Below are 21,776 nucleotides of genomic sequence, written 5' to 3' on the forward strand. Positions count from 1 at the left end.
GTAGAATTTTAAAATACTGTGCACAGAATTTAAATTTTTTGGCACAGAATTCCCCCAGGAATAATAGGGTGCAATGATTTGCCTTGGTTTTGAGACAAGAGATCCTCATCCACATACAGAGTAATGGGTGGTCAAATTGAGAGGTGATGTAGATCCATGTACCAGCACTGCATCAGTCAGGCAGCTACAATGGAGTGTTCAGGCTGCCTTATCTTTCTGTATCTTCCTGATCATCCTTGGAATCAGAAGAACTAGAGGGAATCATTCAGCCAAGGAAGAAGAAAGGCATCTGTCAAGGAACCCTGGCTGTGACCTTCCCGGAAAAGAATCTCCTGCATTTGTTGCTCAGGTTGGTTACAAAGAGATTTATCACCAAGTAGATCACCACTGATGAAAGATCTGCTGCAGAATGTCCCTCTATTGACCACTTGTGATGATCGATGAAGTTCCTGCTGATGGCATCTATGTTATTGTTCCTCACTCGTTGAAGTTGAAAAGCATTTGGCAAGACACTGTTCTTTATACAAAAATTCCACAAGTAGATCACTTCTTTACATGGCTGAAATGACCTTGCCCCTACGTGCTTGCTCAGATAAAAAACAGCGTTGTTGTCGATGAGAACTTGAACCACCTGCCCCTGATAGTGGCAACCAACGTCTCACTTGCCTGGCAAACAGCTCAAAGTTCCAGCACATTTATATGACACACAACTTCATGAGGCATCCACAGTCCTTGAGTGTGAAGTTGACCCAGACAGGCCTGCCAATCTTTGGTGGACACATTTGTTACCAGAATTGTAGTTGGTTCTGGTGGTCAGGAACCCCTCTGCATACATTCTAAGGGTCTAATCACCAATTCAGGGACCGAAGCAATTGTGCAGGCATACAAAAATCAGCATGTCTAGCAATACCTACTTGGGCAATATATCAAGTGAAGCCACGCCTGCAGACCTCAGAGGTAAAATCCAGAAGGCTAAGTCACATACATGTACAAGGCCATGAGCCCCAACTGCTATACACATGAACATACTGTTGTCCTTGGGTTGGACTTGAGGCTCTCAGACAGAGACTATGGACTGGAACATGTCTGTCAGGGAAGGTGTATAGGAGAGGTGTGTCCCATTTTATGATAAAAGCATTACCTAAGAAGCAAGGACCCAATTCTGCTCTGGATCAGAACTGAGAACAGTTGCCGTTCTGTGTCATTGCAAAGAAGTCTATAGTTGGGAACCCCCAGTGTTTGAATATGTTTTGTAATACTCGGGGTCCTAGGAATATTTTCTGCTTAGTGCATCTGCAGTGGTGTTTTGGCATCCTGGCAGGTAGGAGGCTGAGATGCCGATACTGTGACTGATGCTCCAGTTCCAGAGTAACATGGCTTCTGTCCATAGGTGAACATGCCCCCCCGCCAGTTGATATAGAACATGCATGTGATATTTTCTATCAGTATCTTTATGGTCTTGTTCTTGATTGTAGGCAGGACATGGGAGCATGCACTGTGAACGGCGCACAGTTCCAGTAGGTTCATATGTAGGAGGGATTCTGATGGGGACCAATGGCCCTGGATAGCAGGAGAGTTCAGATGTGCTCCTCAACCTAGTAGTGAAGTGTCCATCATGATTATCACTGTTGAACCCAGAGAGCTGTAGCCAGGATGCATACCTCATAACTACTTCTGTGGCTATAGACCATGCAGCAGTGTCTGCGGAGCCCAGCGCAGCCTGCAATGCTGTTCTGAAGAGAAGAGGACCTTCAGAGACGATGGCCCTAAACTGTTCTCTTCTGTTCCAGTGTGAGTTTAATAAAATTTGACAATTTTGAATAGTATGTACAGTCGTATTTGACAAATAATACCTCATAGTCTGCGATCCTGCGGTGTAATGTCATGGAGGAGTAGGTCTTATGACCTAAGAGATTTAGTCTCTTCCAGTCTCTATTGTACGGTGTGGTTTTGGGATGTTGCTGCCTACCTGTTCATTTTCTGCATCCACGACCAAAGACACTGGTGCGGGGTGTGAGAAAAGGAACTCCGTTCCCTTCGCAGACACGTAGTATTTTTTGGTCAGACCTTTTGCACATAGGTGGAATTGTTCCCAGGGTCTGCCAAATCGATTTTTCCAGTTCCATGATTGCATCATTCATTGGTAGAGCAATTCTGGAGGTGGCTGAGGTCTGTAAGATATCAAATAGATTATGCTGTGATTCTGGTACTTCCTCCAGTAAAATGTCCAACGAGTCCTCCACCCTCTTAAAAAGGTCCTGAAATTAATTCAAGTCATCCCCCGTGCTGGGAGGTGAGGGCAAGATGGTTTCAACAGGGGAAGAGGATGTAGAAATTGGCTGCCGGTGCCATATCCTGGTCCGAAATCACCTCCTCCTCCTCTTTGACCGCCTCTTCTGGGGACTTAGAGGGTCCAGTCTGACCTCTTGTATAACACTGGCCACAGAACTCCCCCAAAATAATTCCTAGAGCATATCTTTCAGAAAAACATCCAATCTTGATTTAAAAATGGTCAGTGATAGAGAATTCACCATGATTCTTGGTAAACTGTTCCAATGGTTAATTACTCTCACTGCTAAAAATGTTTGCCTTTTTTCCAGTCTGAATTTGTTCAGCTTTAACTTCCGTGCATTAGATCACATTATACCTTCCTCTTCTAAACTGAAGAACCCATCATCAAATTCTTGATCCCCATGTAGGTACTTATAGACTGTAATCAAGTCACCCCTTAACATTCTCTTCTTCAAGCTAGATGGACTCAAGGAGTTCAATGTATCACTATAAGGCAATTACACCTGTATTGAGCTCAATAACTTGTGTTTGGCTACAGCATAACTTCTAGAGAGACATCCAGTTTTGATATGAAGACATCAAGAGATGAAAAATTCACCCCTTCTCTTGGTAGGGGTTAAATCATCCACATTTAAAATTTTGTGCCTTATTTCCAATTTGAATTGTCTAGCTTCAAGCCCTTGATTTTGGGTTATGCCTTTCTCCACTAGATTAAAGACCCCTTTATATAACTTAGTATTTTCTCCCAGAAACTGTAACCAAGTCACCTTTCAATCTTGTTTTTTAAAAACTAAACAGATTTAGTTTTTTAGAACTCTCACTTTCAGTCATTTCCTCTAGACCTCAAAACATTTTTGTGGCTCTTTTCTGTACTCCCTCCAACTTTTCAACTTCCTTTTTAAAAGGTGGACACCAGAACCATACACAATATTCCAGTATCAGTTCCACCAATATTATATATAGAGGCAAAATCATCTTCCTAATCCTTTGCACTACTCCTTTGTTTATACATGTAAGAATCACATCACATTGAAAATTCACATTGTTTATCTTCTATGTCCCCTTATTTCCAGGATACAGTCCCCCATTCTGTAAGCATGGCCTGTTTCTAGACATATAACTTTGCATTTGGCTGTGTTAAAATCTGTTTTGTTTCCAGGCGCTCAGCTCATCAAGCAATCCAAATTGCTCTGTAGTACTTCCCGATCGTCAGTTATTTACTATTCTACCAATCTTTGTGTGCACAAATTTTATAAGCAGTAATTTTATATATACTTCCAGATCACTGATGAAAAAGTAGTAGATTGTCATCTCCTACCCGGGCCAGCCACTAGAGGGAGACAAGATACACATTCTGCATATACACATTTGCTGACAGCAGAGGAATGATGAGACTCAAAAATCCCTGGTTCTATTCAAGTTTCTGAGAGACGTGTACTCTCTACTGGTGTGGTGTCATGGCATGAATCCTTAGTGGATGTCTGTCTCATTGTGAATGAAGTGCACTCATTTCCATGGTGAGGAAAACACCACATTCTTGTAGCTGTGCTAAAACACGAGATAAGGGGAATGGCAGTACCAGTCCAGAAGCATGTGGCTACTACCCTTTAGAGGATGGCTATCTCCCAAGCATTACAGATCTGTGAGCAACCAGTCTGCGGTTGGCAGGTCCACTGTGGCTGCTGTGATGGATGTTGGTCAGGCAATAAATACACTGCTGCACCCACACGGGGTTTAAATAGCCAATGACCCTGTTATTGCAAGCTCTGAGCAGCTGGGGACCAAAACTGTGATAGAGCCAGAGATGGGGAACATTTGTGCCTATAATCTGAATCACAACCACTGATGCTTTCTGAATCAACACAGAAGTATATTACTCACTCCACTGGGGTGCAGGACTTGATAAATCCATCTGGGCTGATGAATAAAAGTAAGTTATTGGGCATGTGTATACTGCACACTACTTGGGTAGCTACTCCAAGTTCTGCTACAAGCAAACAAACATATAAGGGACTTTTGTGTTTGAACTGAAGGTGAGCTAGAGGGAACAATCAATTCCCAACTAAAGATACATCCAGTGATGAGCTGCCAAAATCTTAACAACCGGTTCCCTCCTCATCCCATGAGGGGGTCGTGGCCCGCCCCCGCCCCGGGACCCTTGCCCCATCCATCCCCCTCCCCTGTCCCCTGATTGCCCCCGGAACCAGGCAGGAGGGTCTCGTGAGACACCATAGTGGGTGCCCACCCCGCCCCCAAGAGCCAGAGGGACCTGCCGGGGGCGAGGTGGGGAATCCCGGTGGTGCTTACCCGGGGCAGCTCCCGGGAAGCATTCAGCAGGTCCCTCTGGCTCCTAGGGGCAGGGTAGCATAGCTGGGGGGAGGGGAGAAGCTGGGGGAGCAGCTGCTCCCCCCACTGATCACATCAAAAAAGTGGCGCCTTAGTCACCGACCCTGTGGGTGCTCTGGGACTGGAGCCCCCACAGGGAAGATTTGGTGGATTCAGAGCCCCCACTGGCAGCTCCCTGCCCCACCCCCGGCCCCAGCTCACCTCCACTCCACCTCCGCCTCCTCCCCGAACGCCCCCTGGCTTCCTGCAAATCAGCTGTTCGTGCAGGAAACCTGGGAGGGCTGAGAAGCAGGTGGTGGCTTGCAGGCTGAGAAGCAGGCCCAGGGAGGCGGAGACGAGCTGGGGTGGGGAGCGGTTCCCCTGAGCACCCCTGCCCCCCCCCAGGTTACCTGCTGTGGCACAGGCGGCACTCCTCGCAGCCCCCCGCCCCAGCTCACCTCCTTTCCACCTCCCTGGGCCTGAGCACGAAGCCACCGCTTGCTTCTCAGCTCTTCCAAGCTTCCGACACCAACAGCTGATTCGCAGGAAGCCGGTGGGGGGGGGGAGGGGAGGGCGGAGAAGCAGAGCGGGGCGGAGGCAAGCTGGGGACGGGACGGGAGCTGCCGGTGGGTGCACTGCACCCACCATATTTTCCCCATGGGTGCTTCTGCCCCAGAGCACCCACGGAGTCGGCACCTAAGGCGCCACTTTTGGCTGGCTGTCAAATTTAGAAGCCTTTTTAGAACCAGTTATCCCTCGCGGGACAACCAGTTCTAAAAGGGCTTCTAAATTTAACAACCAGTTCCAGCGAACCGGCTCCAGCGAACCAGGTCCAGCTCACCACTGGATACATCTCTACTGGAGACAAACAGTTAGCATACAGCACACCATACACCTCTGGAAGCCCATTATAACTCTGGAGGCAATTGTTCCAAGGCTCAGACCCCTCCACTTCCAACCCCTCCACCTTCAGAATAGCTATAGGAACACCTCTGTTGTGCATATTCTCACAAACACTTATTCATGGAATTAGTTATAATGGTTTTACCTTCCACAAACACTTTTGCAAGAAAACCATTGCTTACCTGAATATTCATAAACACACAAAAAGAAGTGCAAATTCCAGCAAAGCAAAGAGGTGGGTTTTATCCAGAATAGTAGTTTGTGCAGTGTTTCTACAGTATTCATCAAGCGTTGATGGTGGGACTATGCTAGAGAGGGAAAAGATCCTGGACTGGGAATCAAGAGACCTGGGTTCTATTCCAGGCTCTGCCTTTGACTTGTTTTATGACGTTTGTCAAGTCACTTCCCCCCACCCCATGCCTCCATTTCCTCCTCTGTAAATTGGGGGTGATACCTCCATTGTAAAGCACTTTGAGATTTAGAGATGAAAAACACTAAGAGTTAGGCATTGCTGTTGTTAATATCTTACTGTATTTCTGTCTTCTCTGGTCATTTACATATGGCAACCCTACCACTACTTAATAATTTTTGCTATTAAATACAGATTAGAATAAAAAATTAGTTTGTTTTGTTTCAACTTGTTTATCAGGAGACACTCAGAATTAAGTACTATTAGCTGAGACAATTAGAAAGAAGAATTTTGTTCCTACTTTGTGTAACAGATGTTCAAGATAGTCTATTTAAATTTCTCTTTGTTAGAGGTGTGTTAATCTACTCAAATAATTCAGATAGACAATCTGCAAACAAGATATCTGACAGGTTGTGAACAACAGTCAATTAGTAGCATAACTTCTGAAACTATTTTTTTCAAAAAACACTCACCCACACCCAACCAAACTAGGTCTTTAACGTACATTTCCAAAATTAACATCTCTTTGGCCTTTGCATAATTTCAAAGCCTTGCATAACAAATTGCTCAATACTTTTTCATGTTTCATAGTGAAAGTACAGAACACTGAGAAGGCAGTAAACAAGTTGTATTTGAGCTAACAAATTCAATTAATATTTTGAATCAATGGGTTTATTCCAATAATCTGTCTTTGACAGTAGATACTACAACAGGAAGTTTTTCCACAGAGCTATAAACTTAAAATTTTAGGACATATAAACTGCTTGTTTAAATTTTAAAAACTTCACAGCATTAGTATTAATCTCAGAATTAGTGGCCTTTGCAATAGTGAATCTATCACTGGATAAATTAACAATTATTCTATACTAATTTTTATCCCATAAGCTCTCATTGTTAGAAATACTAAACACTCTGTGTTCCAGAAGACCATTGTTTCAGAATATCTAGCATTGTAGTGCTATGGCATTGTGACAGACTATCTTTTTTAATGTAAAGGAAGAAAAAAAAACAGTATCCTTACAATACACATATTACAAAACAACTCTCTCATTATAAGAAAACTTCTCCAGGCTCCAAGTATGAAAGAGTATCCATCATTCATCACATGTTGGTTTTGTTAAATTATAAGCATGGATATACCTTGAAATCCTGCCTTCGAAAAAAAATCAAAAATGCATGCAAACAATCAAGGTAAATCCTCACTCCTATTGAGTGAAAATCTTGAGGATTTCTCAAGTGATAAGAATATACAAAAGAATGAATTCTGCTAACCAAAACAGAAAGGCATTGTTGCCTTCAAGATTGCACACACTTCAAGGAAAGACATTATTATTAGGGCTGTCGATTAATTGCAGTTAACTCACGTAATTAATCGTGATTAATTTTTTTTTAGATAATATAACAATTTTAATCACACTGTTTAATAAATTTCAATTGGTATTCTGTTTAATATTTTGCATGTTTTTCTACATTTTCATATATATTGTATTCTGTGTTGTAATTGAAGTCAAAGTGTATATTACTTTTATTACAAATATTTGCACTGTAAAAATTATAAAGAGAAACAGTATTTTTCAATTCACCTCATCCAAGTACTGTAGTGCAATCTCTTTGTTGTGAAAGTGTAACTTCCAAATGTAGTGGGTTTTTTTGTTATATAACTGCACTCAAAAACAAAACAATGCAAAACTTCAGAGTCTGCAAGTCCACTCAGTCCTACTTCTTGCTCAGCCAATCACTAAGACAAACAAAAAGAAAAGGAGTACTTGTGGCACCTTAGAGACTAACCAATTTATTTGAGCATAAGCTCATGAAAACTTATGCTCAAATAAATTGGTTAGTCTCTAAGGTGCCACAAGTACTCCTTTTCTTTTTGCGAATACAGAGTAACACGGCTGTTATTCTGAAATAAGACAAACAAGTTTGTTTACATTTACAGGAGATAATGCTGCCCTCTTCTTATTTACAATGTCACCAGAAAATGAGAACACGCATTTGCATGGCAGTTTTGTAGTCGGCATTACAAGGTATTTATGTGCCAGAGATGCTAAACGTTCGTATGCCCCTTCATGCTTCAGCCACCATTCCAAAGGACATGCTTCCATGCTGATAATGCTTGTTAAAAAGTAATGAATTAATTACATTTGTGACTCAACTCCTTGGGGGAGAACTGTATGTCTCCTGCTCTGTTTTATCCACATTCTGCCATATATTTTAAGTTATAGCAATTTCGGATGATGACCCAGCACATGTTGTTCATTTTAAGAACACTTTCACTTCAGATTTGACAAAACGCAAAGAAGGTACCAATGTGAGATTTCTAAAGATAGCTACAGCAACTCAACCCAAGGTTTAAAAATCTGAAGTGCCTTCCAAAATCTGAGAGGGATGAGGTGTGGAGCATGCTTTCAGAAGTCTTAAAAGAGCAACACTCTGATGTGGAAACTACAGAACTCGAACTACCAAAAAAGAAAATAAACCTTCTACTCGTGACATCTGACTCAGATAATGAAAATGAACACGTGTTGGTCCACACTGCTTTGGACTGTTATTAAGCAGAACCTGTCATCAGCAAGGACGCATGTCCTCTGGAATGGTGGTTGAAGCATGAAAGGACATATGAATCTTTAAGGCATCTGGAACATAAATATCTTGTACCGGCTACAACAGTGCCATACAGACACCTGTTCTTACTTTCGGGTGACACTTTAAACAAGATGCAGGCACCATTATCTCCTGCAAATGTAAACAAACTTGTTTGTCTGAGCGATTGGCTGAACAAGAAGTAGGAGTGAGTGGACTTGCAGGCTCTAAAATTTTACATTGTTTTATTTTTGAATGCAGGTTTTTTTGTACATAATTCTACATTTGTAAGTTCAACTTTCATGATCAAGAGATTGCACTACTGTACTTGTATTAGGTGAAATTAAAAATAATATTTCTTTTGTTTTTTTACAGTGCAAATACCTGTAATCAAAAATAAATTAAGTGAGCACTGTACACTTAGTATTCTGTGTTGTAATTTAAATCAATATATTTGAAAAATGTAGAAAACATCCAAAATATTTAAATAAATGGTATTCTATTATTAACAATGAGATTACTCATGCGATTAATCATGATTAATTCTTTTAATCGTGCGATTAATCACAATTAACAGACCTAATTATTGTATTCAAAAAATTGTAAGTGAAAAATTAGGTACCCTCCAATAATGAAACCACAAACATATAATCAAGATAAAGTAAGGAGTGCAAAGGACTGAGCCACTTAACTCAAAAGAGTAAGCACAACTTTGATTCAAAAAAGAAACCAAGTACAAGGATGATCCTGTGATTAGGGCACTAGCCGAAAACCTAGATTCAACCCCCACCACAGACGGCCTGTGACATCCTGGGTAAATCACAGGAAACTGAGGCAGAGGGAGACTATCTACAAAATGGGCATAACAGTACTTTCCTACCTCAAAAGAGTGTTGTGTGGATAAATACACTGAATATCAAGAGGTGCTCAGATACTATGGTAAAATATGACCCATACAAACAAACAGAGAAGTAGTAAAAAACGCATAGTAAAAATATGGAGAGAATGCCATATCAAAAATACAGATCTGCCTGGCATATCACTTTGAATGGAAAAAAGTCAGCTTGGCTCTTATAGCCAACATGCCTCTTGAAAGGTTAACACTAAGGCTCAAAGTCAAAGAAATTCTGACTTTACACTCTTGGGAAACAGAATGACCTAATATCACAATTTCAAACTAAATACGTACATATGTACACTTTCAAATCTAGTTTGTGAGGAGTCTCATTGGGATGGATAGAATTTTTTTTAAAATTAATGAAATTTATTTTAAAGTTTGAATTTTATTGATATCAGGTGAAGTTACTGATTTTAGAAATTTAAAATAAAAAACCTTTTCTATTTAAGAAAAAATTCAGCACACTGGAATCTAGTGGCACTAATGAAGTTTATTGATTGATTAAAGACTACATTGACACTTCATAGCTATGTTCTATTTTGCATTTAAAGCATGAATTCATCCTCCTTGTTATGTATGAAAAATTCAGTGCATCCTCCTCAAACTCGACACACTTACTCCTTGGCGATCGAATGAATTTTCTGAGAACTTAAACTACCTAACAGATTTCCATTATGGGTTAAAATTAATTTAAAAACAGATTCTAAAAAAAATGGAAATTTAGCATCTGTGATAGGGTTTGTTGTTTTGGTTTTGTCTCAAATATCTTTTAATAATGGGTCCTATCCAGATAAAAGGCCAATGCCGGTCGTATATCTAACATATGAAGGAAGTCTTCCAATGAGATTTACGTGGTTTAGGAAAAAATACCCATAGATGAACAGGTTGGTTGAGATGGAAAACTGACAGCACCTGGTCGTAGGGAGACCACATTCTTGAAAATATTGTAAATGCGGGCAGGGGGTGTCTGCCATCAAGTCTCCAACTTCTCCAACTCTGCAGGCGGACATGATAGCTACTAGAAAGGCTGTCTTCATAGAAAAGTGAAGCTAGGAGCAGGTAGCAACAAGTTCAAATGCAGTCCCATAAGTAAGTCCCATATCTAAGTAACAAGCTGAGATTCCCAAGGCAGAATAGGATCCTTACCCTAAGGTAGAGAGTCCCCAGACCGTTAATAAATCTCAAGGGCATAGGATGCGCAAAAAACAGAAGAGGAATGAAAAACTGATATCATAGCAAGATGAACCTTAATCAAGCTAATTGATAAACCCAATTTTTTTTAAATCCAGCAGATAATCCAAGATAGTTGAGAGCAGAAAAGATTCATGCACAAGGCAGCGATGGCGACATCAGTGGTTGAATCTCTTCCATCTCTAAGACAAGTAATTTGAGTCAACTCCCTTTTACTGATTAGTAATACTTGTTGTACTCCTGCTGAGCAGGTGGATTCTAATCCCATGAACCATATAGGAACCAGGCTTGGAGATGGAGGATCCCATGTCGGGGTGAAGAACATGATCCACATCCTTGGAGAGAAGATGAGTGACTGTCGAAAGCTTGAGCACCAATTGGACAAATAAGTAAAGCAGGTAAGGATACTAGGCTTGCCTTGGCCAGGTCAGTACTATGGGGATAATCCTGGTCCTGTCCTGCCTGATTTTGTTCATCACTCTTAGAATTAGAGGTGTTGGAGGGAATGCGTAGAACAGGTCCCTTGTGCAAGGAAGGGGAAAGGTGTCTCAAAGAGAGATGACCTACTCATCTTAGGCAGAGTAAGGAGCATTTTCTGTTGCTAGAAGTGACAAATAGGTCCACCTTTGGAAGTCCTCATCTCTGGCATATCCTATGAAGGATTTGAGAGTCCACCACCCATTCAGAGTCCTGGGAGAAGTACCTGCTGACCCTATCAGCTGTGACATTCTGGACTCCAGTATGGTAAACAGCTGAGGTCTGAATCTGATGCTCTGTACACCAGTTCCATAAATTTATATGTTCAGTGCACACAAAAGGGGATCTTGCTCTGCCATGTTCGTTGATCTAGAACATGCAAGCCATATTGTCAGTAATGATTCTGGCTGATTTGCCCTTGAAAAGGAGCAGGAACTGAAGGCAAGCATTTTTGACTACACTGAGTTCCAGCAAGTTGATATGAAAACTACTTTCCTGAGGTGATCATCTACCCTGAGTTGTGTGTACAGGTGTGCTTCCCATCTTAACAGTGATGCATCCATTGTCCCAGTTATTTTTTGAGCCGGGCAGATGAAAGGGACACCTAGGCAGACATTGTGTTGATCTTTCCACCAACCCAGGGACTTCTTCACATAGAGGAGAACTGTAACCTGTTTGTCCAAGCCATCTCCGCTTAAGAAACAGGTCCTCCTGAACCAGCCCTGAAAAGTGGCGGAGGTCTAATCTTGCATGCTCAGTCACAAAGGTGCAAATTCCCAATAATCCAGGAGCTGCAAACAGTTCCTTACTGTAGTACTTGAATTGTCTTGACCAGATTCAACAAAGTTATGAATCTGTCTGTAGGAAGGAAGGCCCAGGCTGCCAAAAAATCCAAATATTCACCCTATAAATTGTATTCTCTATACAGGGGCTAACTTGGACTTTTTTATGTTCAGCTGTAGACCCAACTCTGGGAAGAGGGAGAGAACTGTCTGGATGGAAGTTAGTACTTCTTTGTAGGATTGGCCCTTGAGTCATTGAGATATGGAAGACTAAGACTGCTTCTGCAGAAAGTAAGCAGTTACTACCACTAAAACCTTAGACTATACCATCGGGGCCAAGGAAAGGCCAAAGGGAAATACTCGGTATTGAAAATGATCCTGGCCAATGGTGAAGTGCAGATATCTCCTGCGTGCAGGATGTATCACTATATGGAAACAGGCACCCTGTAGGTCAAGAGCCAAAAACCAATTTCCTATCGCTAGAGAAGGCATTACCGCTGCCAAAGTCACCATCCAGAACTTCTGTGCATTTACAAATTTGCTGTCTTAGATCTAAGATCAGCCTCCACTCTTTGTTCTTCTTTGGCATGAGAAAATATTTTGAGTAAAACTTTCCTCCCGTGAGGAAATGGGACTGGTTCTATTCCTACTAAACAAAGAAGGGCTCACACTTCTTCGCTCAGTATAGTCTTGTGAGAGGGGTCCCTGAAAAGGGATGAGGGGCATAAAGTGCATGATGTAGCCCTATGTTATAAACCTCCATTACCCACTTGTCTGTTGTTATACACTGCCAGACCTGTTGGAAATGGGAAAGGCAGTCTCTAAAAGCGGAGAGGTGGGCAAAGGGTTGCAATTTGCAAACTACAGGTGAGGGAGTCATCAAGCCCTCGACCAACATGTCAGAATTGCTGTTTTGATTATGACTGGGTACTGGCTGAAGGAGGATGGGATCTCTGTCTTTTTCTAGCAGATTCAGTGGTTCTGTCACAAGCTGTCAAATATAAAGGGAAGGGAAAATCCCTCCTGGCCAGAGGAAAAATCCTCTCACCTGTAAAGGGTTAAGAAGCTAAAGGTAACCTCGCTGGCACCTGACCAAAATGACCAATGAGGAGACAAGATACTTTTAAAAGCTGGGAGGAGGGAGAAAAAACAAAGGGTCTGTGTCTGTCTGTGTGATGCTTTTGCCGGGGACAGAAAAGGAATGGAGTCTTAGAACTTAGTAAGTAATCTAGCTAGGTATGTGTTAGATTATGATTTCTTTAAATGGCTGAGAAAATAGCTGTGCTGAATAGAATGAATATTCCTGTCTGTGTGTCTTTTTTGTAACTTAAGGTTTTGTTAGAGGGATTCTCTATGTTTTGAATCTAATTACCCTGTAAAGTATTTACCATCCTGATTTTACAGACGTGATTCTTTTTTACTTCTATTAAAAGTCTTTTTGTAAGAAAATTGAATGCTTTTTCATTGTTCTTAAGATCCAAGGGTTTGGGTCTGTGGTCACCTATGCAAATTGGTGAGGATTTTTACCAAACTTTCCCCAGGAAGTGGGGTGCAAGGGTTGGGAGCATTTTGGGGGGGAAAGACATTTTCAAACAATGCTTTCCTAATAAAAATAAACCCAGATAAATGTTTGGTGGTGGCAGTGGAAGTCCAAGGGCAAAGGGTAAAATAGTTTGTACCTTGGGGAAGTTTTAACCTAAGCTGGTAAAAGTAAGCTTAGGAGGTTTTCATGCAGGTCCCCACATCTGTACTCTAGAGTTCAGAGTGGGGAAAGAACCTTGACACAAGCAGATAACTGAGCCAGGCACGGTCTCTGAGCAATCTGAGACTTACTAAATCTAACCTTGTTTGTAGGGTGTGTATACCCAAAGACCTCCATATAGCCCTGGAGTCCTTTAGCACGCGCAGGGACTCATCCGTAGTTCTCGGAAGACCTTCTGATCATCAAATGGGAAGTCTTCAACTGTATTTTGAGACTCTCTTGGGAAGGCCGACAACTGGAGCCACAATGCCCTACATATGACAAATGCTGTGAGGATGGATCTAACAGCAGTGTCTGCGGCAACCAAGGACACTAGGAGAGAGGTTCTGGATAATAACTGACCCTATTTAATGATGGCCTGGAAGTTTTCTCTATGCTCCTGTGGAAGATGTTCAATATAGGACTTGTAATTTGTGTAGTCATACTTGGCCAAGATCACCTCGTAGTTTGTGATCCAAAATTGAAGGGATACGGATAAGTAGGTCTTTCATCCAAAAAGGCTCAACCTTTTCTGATCCTTTTCATAAGGAGGAAGCCTGGAGTAATGCTGTTTACCCCGCTCATTTACAGCATCCACTACCAGGAAATTAGATGGGGAGCAAGAACACAAAAATTCTAAGTCCCTTGTGGGGACATAATATTTCTTAACAGCCTATATACCAATTGGCAATATGATAAGAATTTGCTACAAAGTCTTTGCTAGATCCAGGAGTGCTTCATTAAATCAGTAGAGCAACCTGAGTGTGTGTTGCCAACTGCAAAATGTCCAGGAGATTGTGAGATGAGTCTAACCTGCTCAAGCAATATCTGGAGGGTGTCTGCCATCCTCTTTACAAGGTCCTGGAACTGCCAAAAATTGTCAGCCTTCAACAGGGGAGGCACAATTGCCTTGTCTGGAGACAAAGACGAAATAGAGGTTGGCTGGGTAGCCTCTTTGGGAACCACAGCCAATGGGAGCTTCCTGCAGGTAGAGGCTGCCTGGCCATGCCTCCGCCTAGGAACTGAGTGATGGGGACATCGCCACTTCCAGGGAGCTCCCCCCAGGTAAGCACCATCCAGAGTCCTCCTCACCCCATCCCATGCCCCAACCCCCTACCCCCTCTACAAACTCTGCTGCTGGGGGGAGGGGGGATGCGGGCGGGAGCCTGAGACGGGTGCGCCTGGCGCAGGATCTGCCTGAGCTGCTCCTGAACCAGGTGCACCAGCCGCTGCAGGAAACCTGGAAAGTCACGGAATCAGTGCCTTCCATGGCAAACTCGCAGCCTTCGCAGTAACCTGAGTAAACACCTACAAAATATGCTGAGACATGCACAAGGCAGACAAGCTAGAGCTTCATCTCAGGCCAAGGAAGTAGAGAAGAAATTGAGGGCGGTTTACCTGTGAAGCCCTCTACACCCTGAAGCACAGCGCGAGGTTTCATGGTGTGTGCATGCAGGCTGAATGAACACTTACTAAAAATCTCCTATCAAAGCTCAAAAGGTGCATGCGCACATGACGTGGAGCACCCATATTGACACTACTCGAAGAAGACCTTCTATATCCACAACACAGACCTCTGCCACTTGAACAAACAGAATAACTGATAGTGGCCACTACTCCTGGAGCTCTCATCCGCACACCTGCCAATATCTCTGCCCAGCAATTAATTCTGCCCCTTAACTCCCAAATCAATTCTGTCCCCCCAGGCACCCATCAATTCTGCCCCCACATCAGAAGGGATTTTCTACAACCAGGGCTGACGTCCATCAGGGATATGGAAGTTCTCTTATCTTTGTAAGACTGGCTCCTGTCCAGGCTGAAATCCTGTGATATGTAGTTATTACAGGAAGATGAGGCACACATTTTGTCAGTGGGTTTCACAGCTGTTTGCTGGCTGCAGAAAAATGCGGAGAATCAGCAATCCTGGGTTCTAGTCCAGTTTCTTAGTGGAGTATATTTAGTGGTTACACAGACTTTTCTGCCCCAACCCATCCATCCTATCACTGTTCCAGTCCCAGTTCCTCCCCCTCCTTCAGCTCCATGTCCACAGTTGTAACATTCCCTACCTCAGCTCCATGCACAGGCCCCATATGCCCTAGCTCCTTGTCAGCCCCCCTCAGTCCCAGTTTTCCACCTCCCAGTCTCCCCATCACCACCTAGTTCCTCATCCCAGCTCCTCATTTTCTCATTAGAATCAGGCTGTTTACTCTTTCTCCTCCTCATTTCATGGGCACTAGTACAGGAAGCACTAAAGGCAGAGGAGAGAGTGTCTCCCTACTCACAGTTCCAGTTTTTGGCAACTGACCAAGCAATTACAGGAAAAAGTCCTGCTTAGACGCTGAAAACCTGGGATGAAGCATTTTCAGTACAAAAGTAATCTTTGGAGAATATAACTCTCAAAATTCAGTATCTGCAAAGCACGTGTAAACTGCAATTTTATTGGATCATAACTTTTGGCTTAATTAGGGTGAATTATCACAGAAACGGCAAAAGGCACATCTCTGACACAAGGGTGACCTCTTCCCAACTTTTGAGACCCTGCTCCAAAGAATGCAGACAGTACAGCTTCTCAATTAAATGGCTATAAAAAATTAATGTGGGCAGAACAACATTTGTTGAGGTTTCCCCGAGACATCTTCCACTTTTTTAGATTTAACTCACTCTTTCTGTGCCTGGAAATCTCACATTTAAACCCTTCCAATGCCATTGCTATATTGCTGGGTGTGATCTTTGACAGTAAAGCTACACGTTCACAGCAGCACTATGTTGAGATACCCTCCTTTGCACTGAACTTCCTGAGAACTCAGTTTGACTCCAGAGTTTGTCACTCAGATTTTTATTTGGCATACAGCAAAGCTATGCTGAGTTGATCAGACTCAAGGAGTATTGGATGGGTACAGGGCGTACCACACATCCAAAGTTACACAGAAACCTCCTCCTTTATATACATTTACAAATTACATTCCATTTTCTATCCATTGCATTACACATTTGGGGACTGGCGTGGTTACTTTGTAGCAATCAAACCTTGTACAGAATGCTCTGTCTACGCACTGTCCATGTATGACTTAATCCTTACTTCATCTTTTGTTTCAGGCTTATCTTGTCCATTGTAAATGATTCCCTGGATGTTCCCCCTAATGTTAACATTCTGTGTTAGCTTACTCACTATATACCTCTCCTAATTAGCACTGACATTCTGCTTCCAGCCAGCTGATCCATTTACCTCGCTAATCTTGTCTCCCAAGAAATGACACCTCACCCATGTCTAATTACTCATGTCAAGCCAGACCTACAACATATTTTTCCCTAACCTTGTTCTGAGAAGAGATAAACCATTTTTACTGAAATATTGAAAAAAATTTCAAAGTGAGACAAACACTCAGCATGGAAAATTTCAGGGCCGAATGGTTGAAGTTTTCTGAAGTTACAAGCAACTGAAAGCAGAGTCTCATAATGGAAAGCACTGGGCCACCTAACTATAGGCATCGCTATCTATAAACAAGCACACAAAAAGTCACACATTGCTCTAAAATAAATCAAAATGAAGAAGAAAAAAGGCCATCAAAATGTGTTTATTTAGAAAAGAAGAAATATTAACCAAATTAACAGAAAAATGCCAACTAAAGAGGCCTTGCTTCAAATAATATCACCAGAAATAATTTTTTTTGCTGATTTCAAATTCTTAAATACTCAGTAAAATATTAAATTTCATTTTTCATATCCAAGTCCTTTTCTGACCCCAACAGTGAATAAGAAATATACCATGCATTTACAGACTCAATGCCATAGTTGGTGAGACTACATAAAATTATGGTGGAGGCTTCCTGCTGCGTAATGAACAGTTGATCAGGTTGTCAATTTCATTCATCCTAAGCATATAGTAACTTATCTTTGAAGTCATTATATGAATAAAATTATCAAAACGAAAAGGCAAATATCTACGTTAAGCAACTAACAGGAGGGAAATTCAGAATTTAAAGTATGAATTACTGTGAGAACCAAACAAATTATCTTGTGTGTTTCAGACCTGAAAATATGCCTAGTTAGACAAGATTCAGTTTACCACTTCTTTACCTGTAGTACACATTATACATTCCAGAATACAGTTTCTATAAGAGAAGAGGTTCTCAAACTGTGGTCCAAGCTCCATTCAGGTGGTCCGCAGATACTTCCCTCTAAGGTGCACGCCTGGGCAGCTGCACACAAGAGAATGAAGGGCCACCCACCTAATTAGTGGAGCCGCGGAGGTGTGGCTCCACTAATTAGGTGTCTGGACCCTGGAGAAGATGCACATGTAAGGTGAAATAGGGGGTAGGTGGGAGAAATAGGGGGTAAGAGGGAGGGGGCAGTGGGATGAGAAGAGGGGGTGGGAATAATTTGGGACGTGCAGGGCTGCAGCAGCCAGAGAAAGAGGGGACTTTCCCCAGCTCCAGGGCTGCAGGAGAGACAGCCCTCCTTCCCAGCCTCAGCTCAGGGGCTGCCGTGGCAGGGAAGAGAGGGCACATCCATCGCATTAGAAAGGTAGGACTGCTCATATTAAAATATGAGTTGTGCGCTTTTATTTGTAGAACAAAAAAATGTTAATTAAGATTTTTTTATATAGCGCTTTTATCCAAAGTGCTTTACAATAGTTAGCTAATGGTACAAACAACATTTGGAAAGATCATTAAGTGGTCCACCGAGACCCTCCGCAATTTTCAAGTGGTCCGCAAAAAAAAAAGTTTGAGAACAACTGTATAAGAGGTTATGATTTTTTTCAGCTTTTCATGGGTTCAGTGACATTTAATAAAAATATGAAGTCACTATGCCAAATGACAGTCTTAGTCTCTGCACACCATGCTATTTAGACAAACCATCTCATTGCTAAAATTAAAAGGTTATTCAGCACACAATATTTGTGGATTTAACTACATTATGGAGCCAGTCACACCATGATCCAGACAACCTTCTTGCAGGAAGAAGAGATGAGTCTCGTTTGGAACTGTGTCTAGTTAAAGGCATGCCCAAAATATAGCAGTATATATCACTGAAATCTTGTTTCAAATATTACAAAGGTGATAATACGTGATACAGCTATCCAAGATTTCTAGAGTTTCCCACTTTAAGTAAAATTGATCAGTAAGTGTCTGCAGGAGGGCAATTTATAGCAAGTCCTCTTATTTTGAAATAGAGCTAAATGAAGGAGTCAGATACAAAAATACTCAATCAGTTTACAACTTTTTAATTAGCCTCGCTATATACTTTAGTCCATTGTTGCCTCTTGGTCAAAGTATATAAACAAAAGTGAGACACCACCAATAAATGGAAGTTACTCCTCTGATTTACATATAACTATACTATCAAAAAGCTGACACTGAAATACAAGAGCGTCCAAGCAAGCTAGTACTCCTAACCAGACAGAAAGAGGTATCTTTCTGATTATACCAATATCAGCTCCCCAAGTTCTTCCAGCACCAATTCAGATATTCATATTTTGTAGTCTCCCCTACTTATACAAACTGGTGGACTGTGAGCATAAGCTGTTGAGTTTCATATTCATACTAGATAAACAAAGTCTTATTTTGATTCCTTAAGACAATTTAAACAAAAGGATGTTCATTTGGAAACTCTTAAGATAAAAAGTCTTGTTCTTGAAAACAACTGCTAGGATAACCTAAAGGTATTTAAAAAATTAGAAGCCAAAACTATGTTTCTGTTATCAGCAAATTATTTTACTGTTCTTCAGTTACTTTTACTTGTTACTACTTTTTTTAGTTGTGCTTTATCTTTGCTGTAGTTTTGCCAGATACACAGTCATTAAATTTATTTGTAAATAAGAAAATACTCACGATATAAAAATAACAGGAAAAATGTTTTTAAGAAACCTTACTATAGTCATTAAAAAGGAAGTCACGGAGCAACACTAATTATGTGTCTTCTTTACTATCACTTGACTCTAATGCAGTGGTTCTCATACTGTGAGTCAGGACCCCAAAGTGGCTTAGACTTGCTGGGGCCCCGGGCTGAAACCAAAACCCCACCGCCCAAAGCTGAAGCCCCAGGGCTTCAAGGCTCAGGTTACAGGCTCCCTGCCTGGGGCTGAAGCCATTGGGCTTCAATTGTGCCTTCCCCTCCTCCCAGGCAGATGGGCTCGGGCTTTGGCCCTACCACCTGGGGCAGAGGGGCTTGGGAGGGCTCAGGCTTCAGTCCCCCCTCCTGAGGTCATGTAACACTTTTTCTCGTCAGAAGGGGGTGTTGTGGTACAATGAAGTCTGAGACCCCCCTGCTCTAATGTGTATTTTCTTCCAAGTGAGATAAAAGAACTTATGGGCTGTAAGCATTGATTTTAACTGGAAGCTGCCATAGATTTGTGTAAACTGGGGCAAAGATGTCAAAGTCAAAACTTAGGAAACATTTTTAAAACTACACACTTTGGTACTACAAATCGCTAAAAACTTAGGACTGATCTAAATATCCCCAAGCATGAATTAGTTCCCATCCTACCCAACATGGCCACGTACATATATACACTACTACCCATGTACACAACACAGTAAAGATCTTTAACAACATATTCGGCATGGGAGCAGAAAAGCATTTTTGTGACAGAAAAGTTAAGCTTTGGACAAATCAGGAAATCCTCTCCTAAAGTGACTCCTTTGGGTTACTTACAAAATGAAGTTTGTAACTGCTAACAGCTACCAATTAAGTTATAATTCATTAAAAAAGGATCAGACAGAAAAAACTAAGTATCAGCTTTAAACAGTCAGTTATACTTTAACCAATACGTGTGCTGAATTTAATTTGTAAAACAAAAATTAGTGAAATTAAATTAAACAGAAGTACATCTCTCAGTCTAAACATTTTTGAAGGCATTGTTTTCACATGCAGTACCAATCAACTAAATGCCCAATCTTGCTATGGATACATTTTAGTATTAAGAAAATAATGTTAACTGGCCTCCATGACAGAGATATTTGTTCCCAGATCAGCAAAAATTAAAAAGTAAACTTTATAAAAGAAATGTTTCTTAAAAATGAAAATAGCACAACTCTAAATCAAAGATCAAGCACACTAACATTCCTCAATCTGTTACATCACTCAATGACCGATTATAAACAGTCAACCCAAAAGCTAAATTTAATTCAATTAATACAAAATTGCTCTTTATTTTGGAAAACATTTATAACTTTATGCACATGGGCCCCAGTTCAGCAATACAGTTAGGCACATTGACTTCATGCAAATAGTCCCATTGACTTTTGCAAGACTCCTCACATATATACTACTAAGCACGTGCCTAACTGTTTGCACGATCAAGGTGTCAGTCACCATGTAATCTGGACTGTCGCATTAAGAGAGGGAGGATCCTTGCTATTAACTGGGAAACAACATTACAGCAAAGTATTAGTCTTTTCATATTCCCAGCTGCACAATATCATTACTGATAGAGTGCTACACTTTAGAAGAATTTTCTGTTTATATTTGGAACTTACCCCTCTTCTGAACCCAGCCTTCTTTCACAATGGTAACATCGCTCATGATGGCTCCACTCTGAGCCCTCAATTCAGAGAAAAGTTTGCTTGAGTTATCAGCTTGAACGTTTGGCTTCTCTTATGCTGCCCTTCCCAATCTCTACTGAGCAGTCAGCCTGGAAGAAAGTATTAGAGAAGGAATGAGAAAAGAGTTAAATTCTAACAGATAAGTCTTTACAAATGTCTCCCACTGATTGACCCATATTAAAAAAAATGGGCCTGTTAAAACAATTTTTGAATAGCACTATAAAGAAAGTACTTCTCTGGTCTTATGGCAGGTTTCAACAGCAAACATAACTTTCAACTAAAATACAGTTGTTGCAAACAATGTTAAATAAACGATTATCACCTACACCAGGAGTCGGCAACCTATGGCACGCGTGCCGATTTCTAATGGCACGCTGCTGCTTGCCGGGTCCCAGCTGCCGGCCCCACTCAGCCCGCTGCCGAACCCAGGCCGGGACCCCGGAAGGCAGGAGTGAGCAATTACAAATCCCGCCCGCCCCAGCCTGCTCTTCTCCCCACGCCCCCCCCACGGGGGCAGGGTAAAGAAGCCTGGTCCTGCCGGCTGCTGCTGCAGGGCAGGCAAGCTCCCCCCCTCCACAGCCTCTTCTGCCAGCGTGCTGCGTTCCTGCCCCTCTTCCTCTCCCTCCCTACT

The 21,776-nt window shown here is 41.8% G+C and overlaps 1 protein-coding gene across 1 annotated transcript in view; it reads right to left on the bottom strand.

Annotated features, from left to right (window-relative positions):
- The window catches only part of AKT3 (AKT serine/threonine kinase 3), a 256,937-nt gene that overhangs the window by 209,647 nt on the left and 25,514 nt on the right, over nucleotides 1-21,776 (bottom strand). Inside the window, exon 2 of the mRNA XM_077811875.1 lies at nucleotides 21,080-21,234. Within this exon, the coding sequence (XP_077668001.1) occupies nucleotides 21,080-21,125 (46 nt within the window). The 5' untranslated portion in view covers nucleotides 21,126-21,234. The remainder of the gene's footprint in view (nucleotides 1-21,079; nucleotides 21,235-21,776) is intronic.

Source organism: Eretmochelys imbricata, chromosome 3 (assembly GCF_965152235.1).
Source record: "Eretmochelys imbricata isolate rEreImb1 chromosome 3, rEreImb1.hap1, whole genome shotgun sequence".
Classification (NCBI taxonomy): domain Eukaryota; kingdom Metazoa; phylum Chordata; order Testudines; family Cheloniidae; genus Eretmochelys; species Eretmochelys imbricata.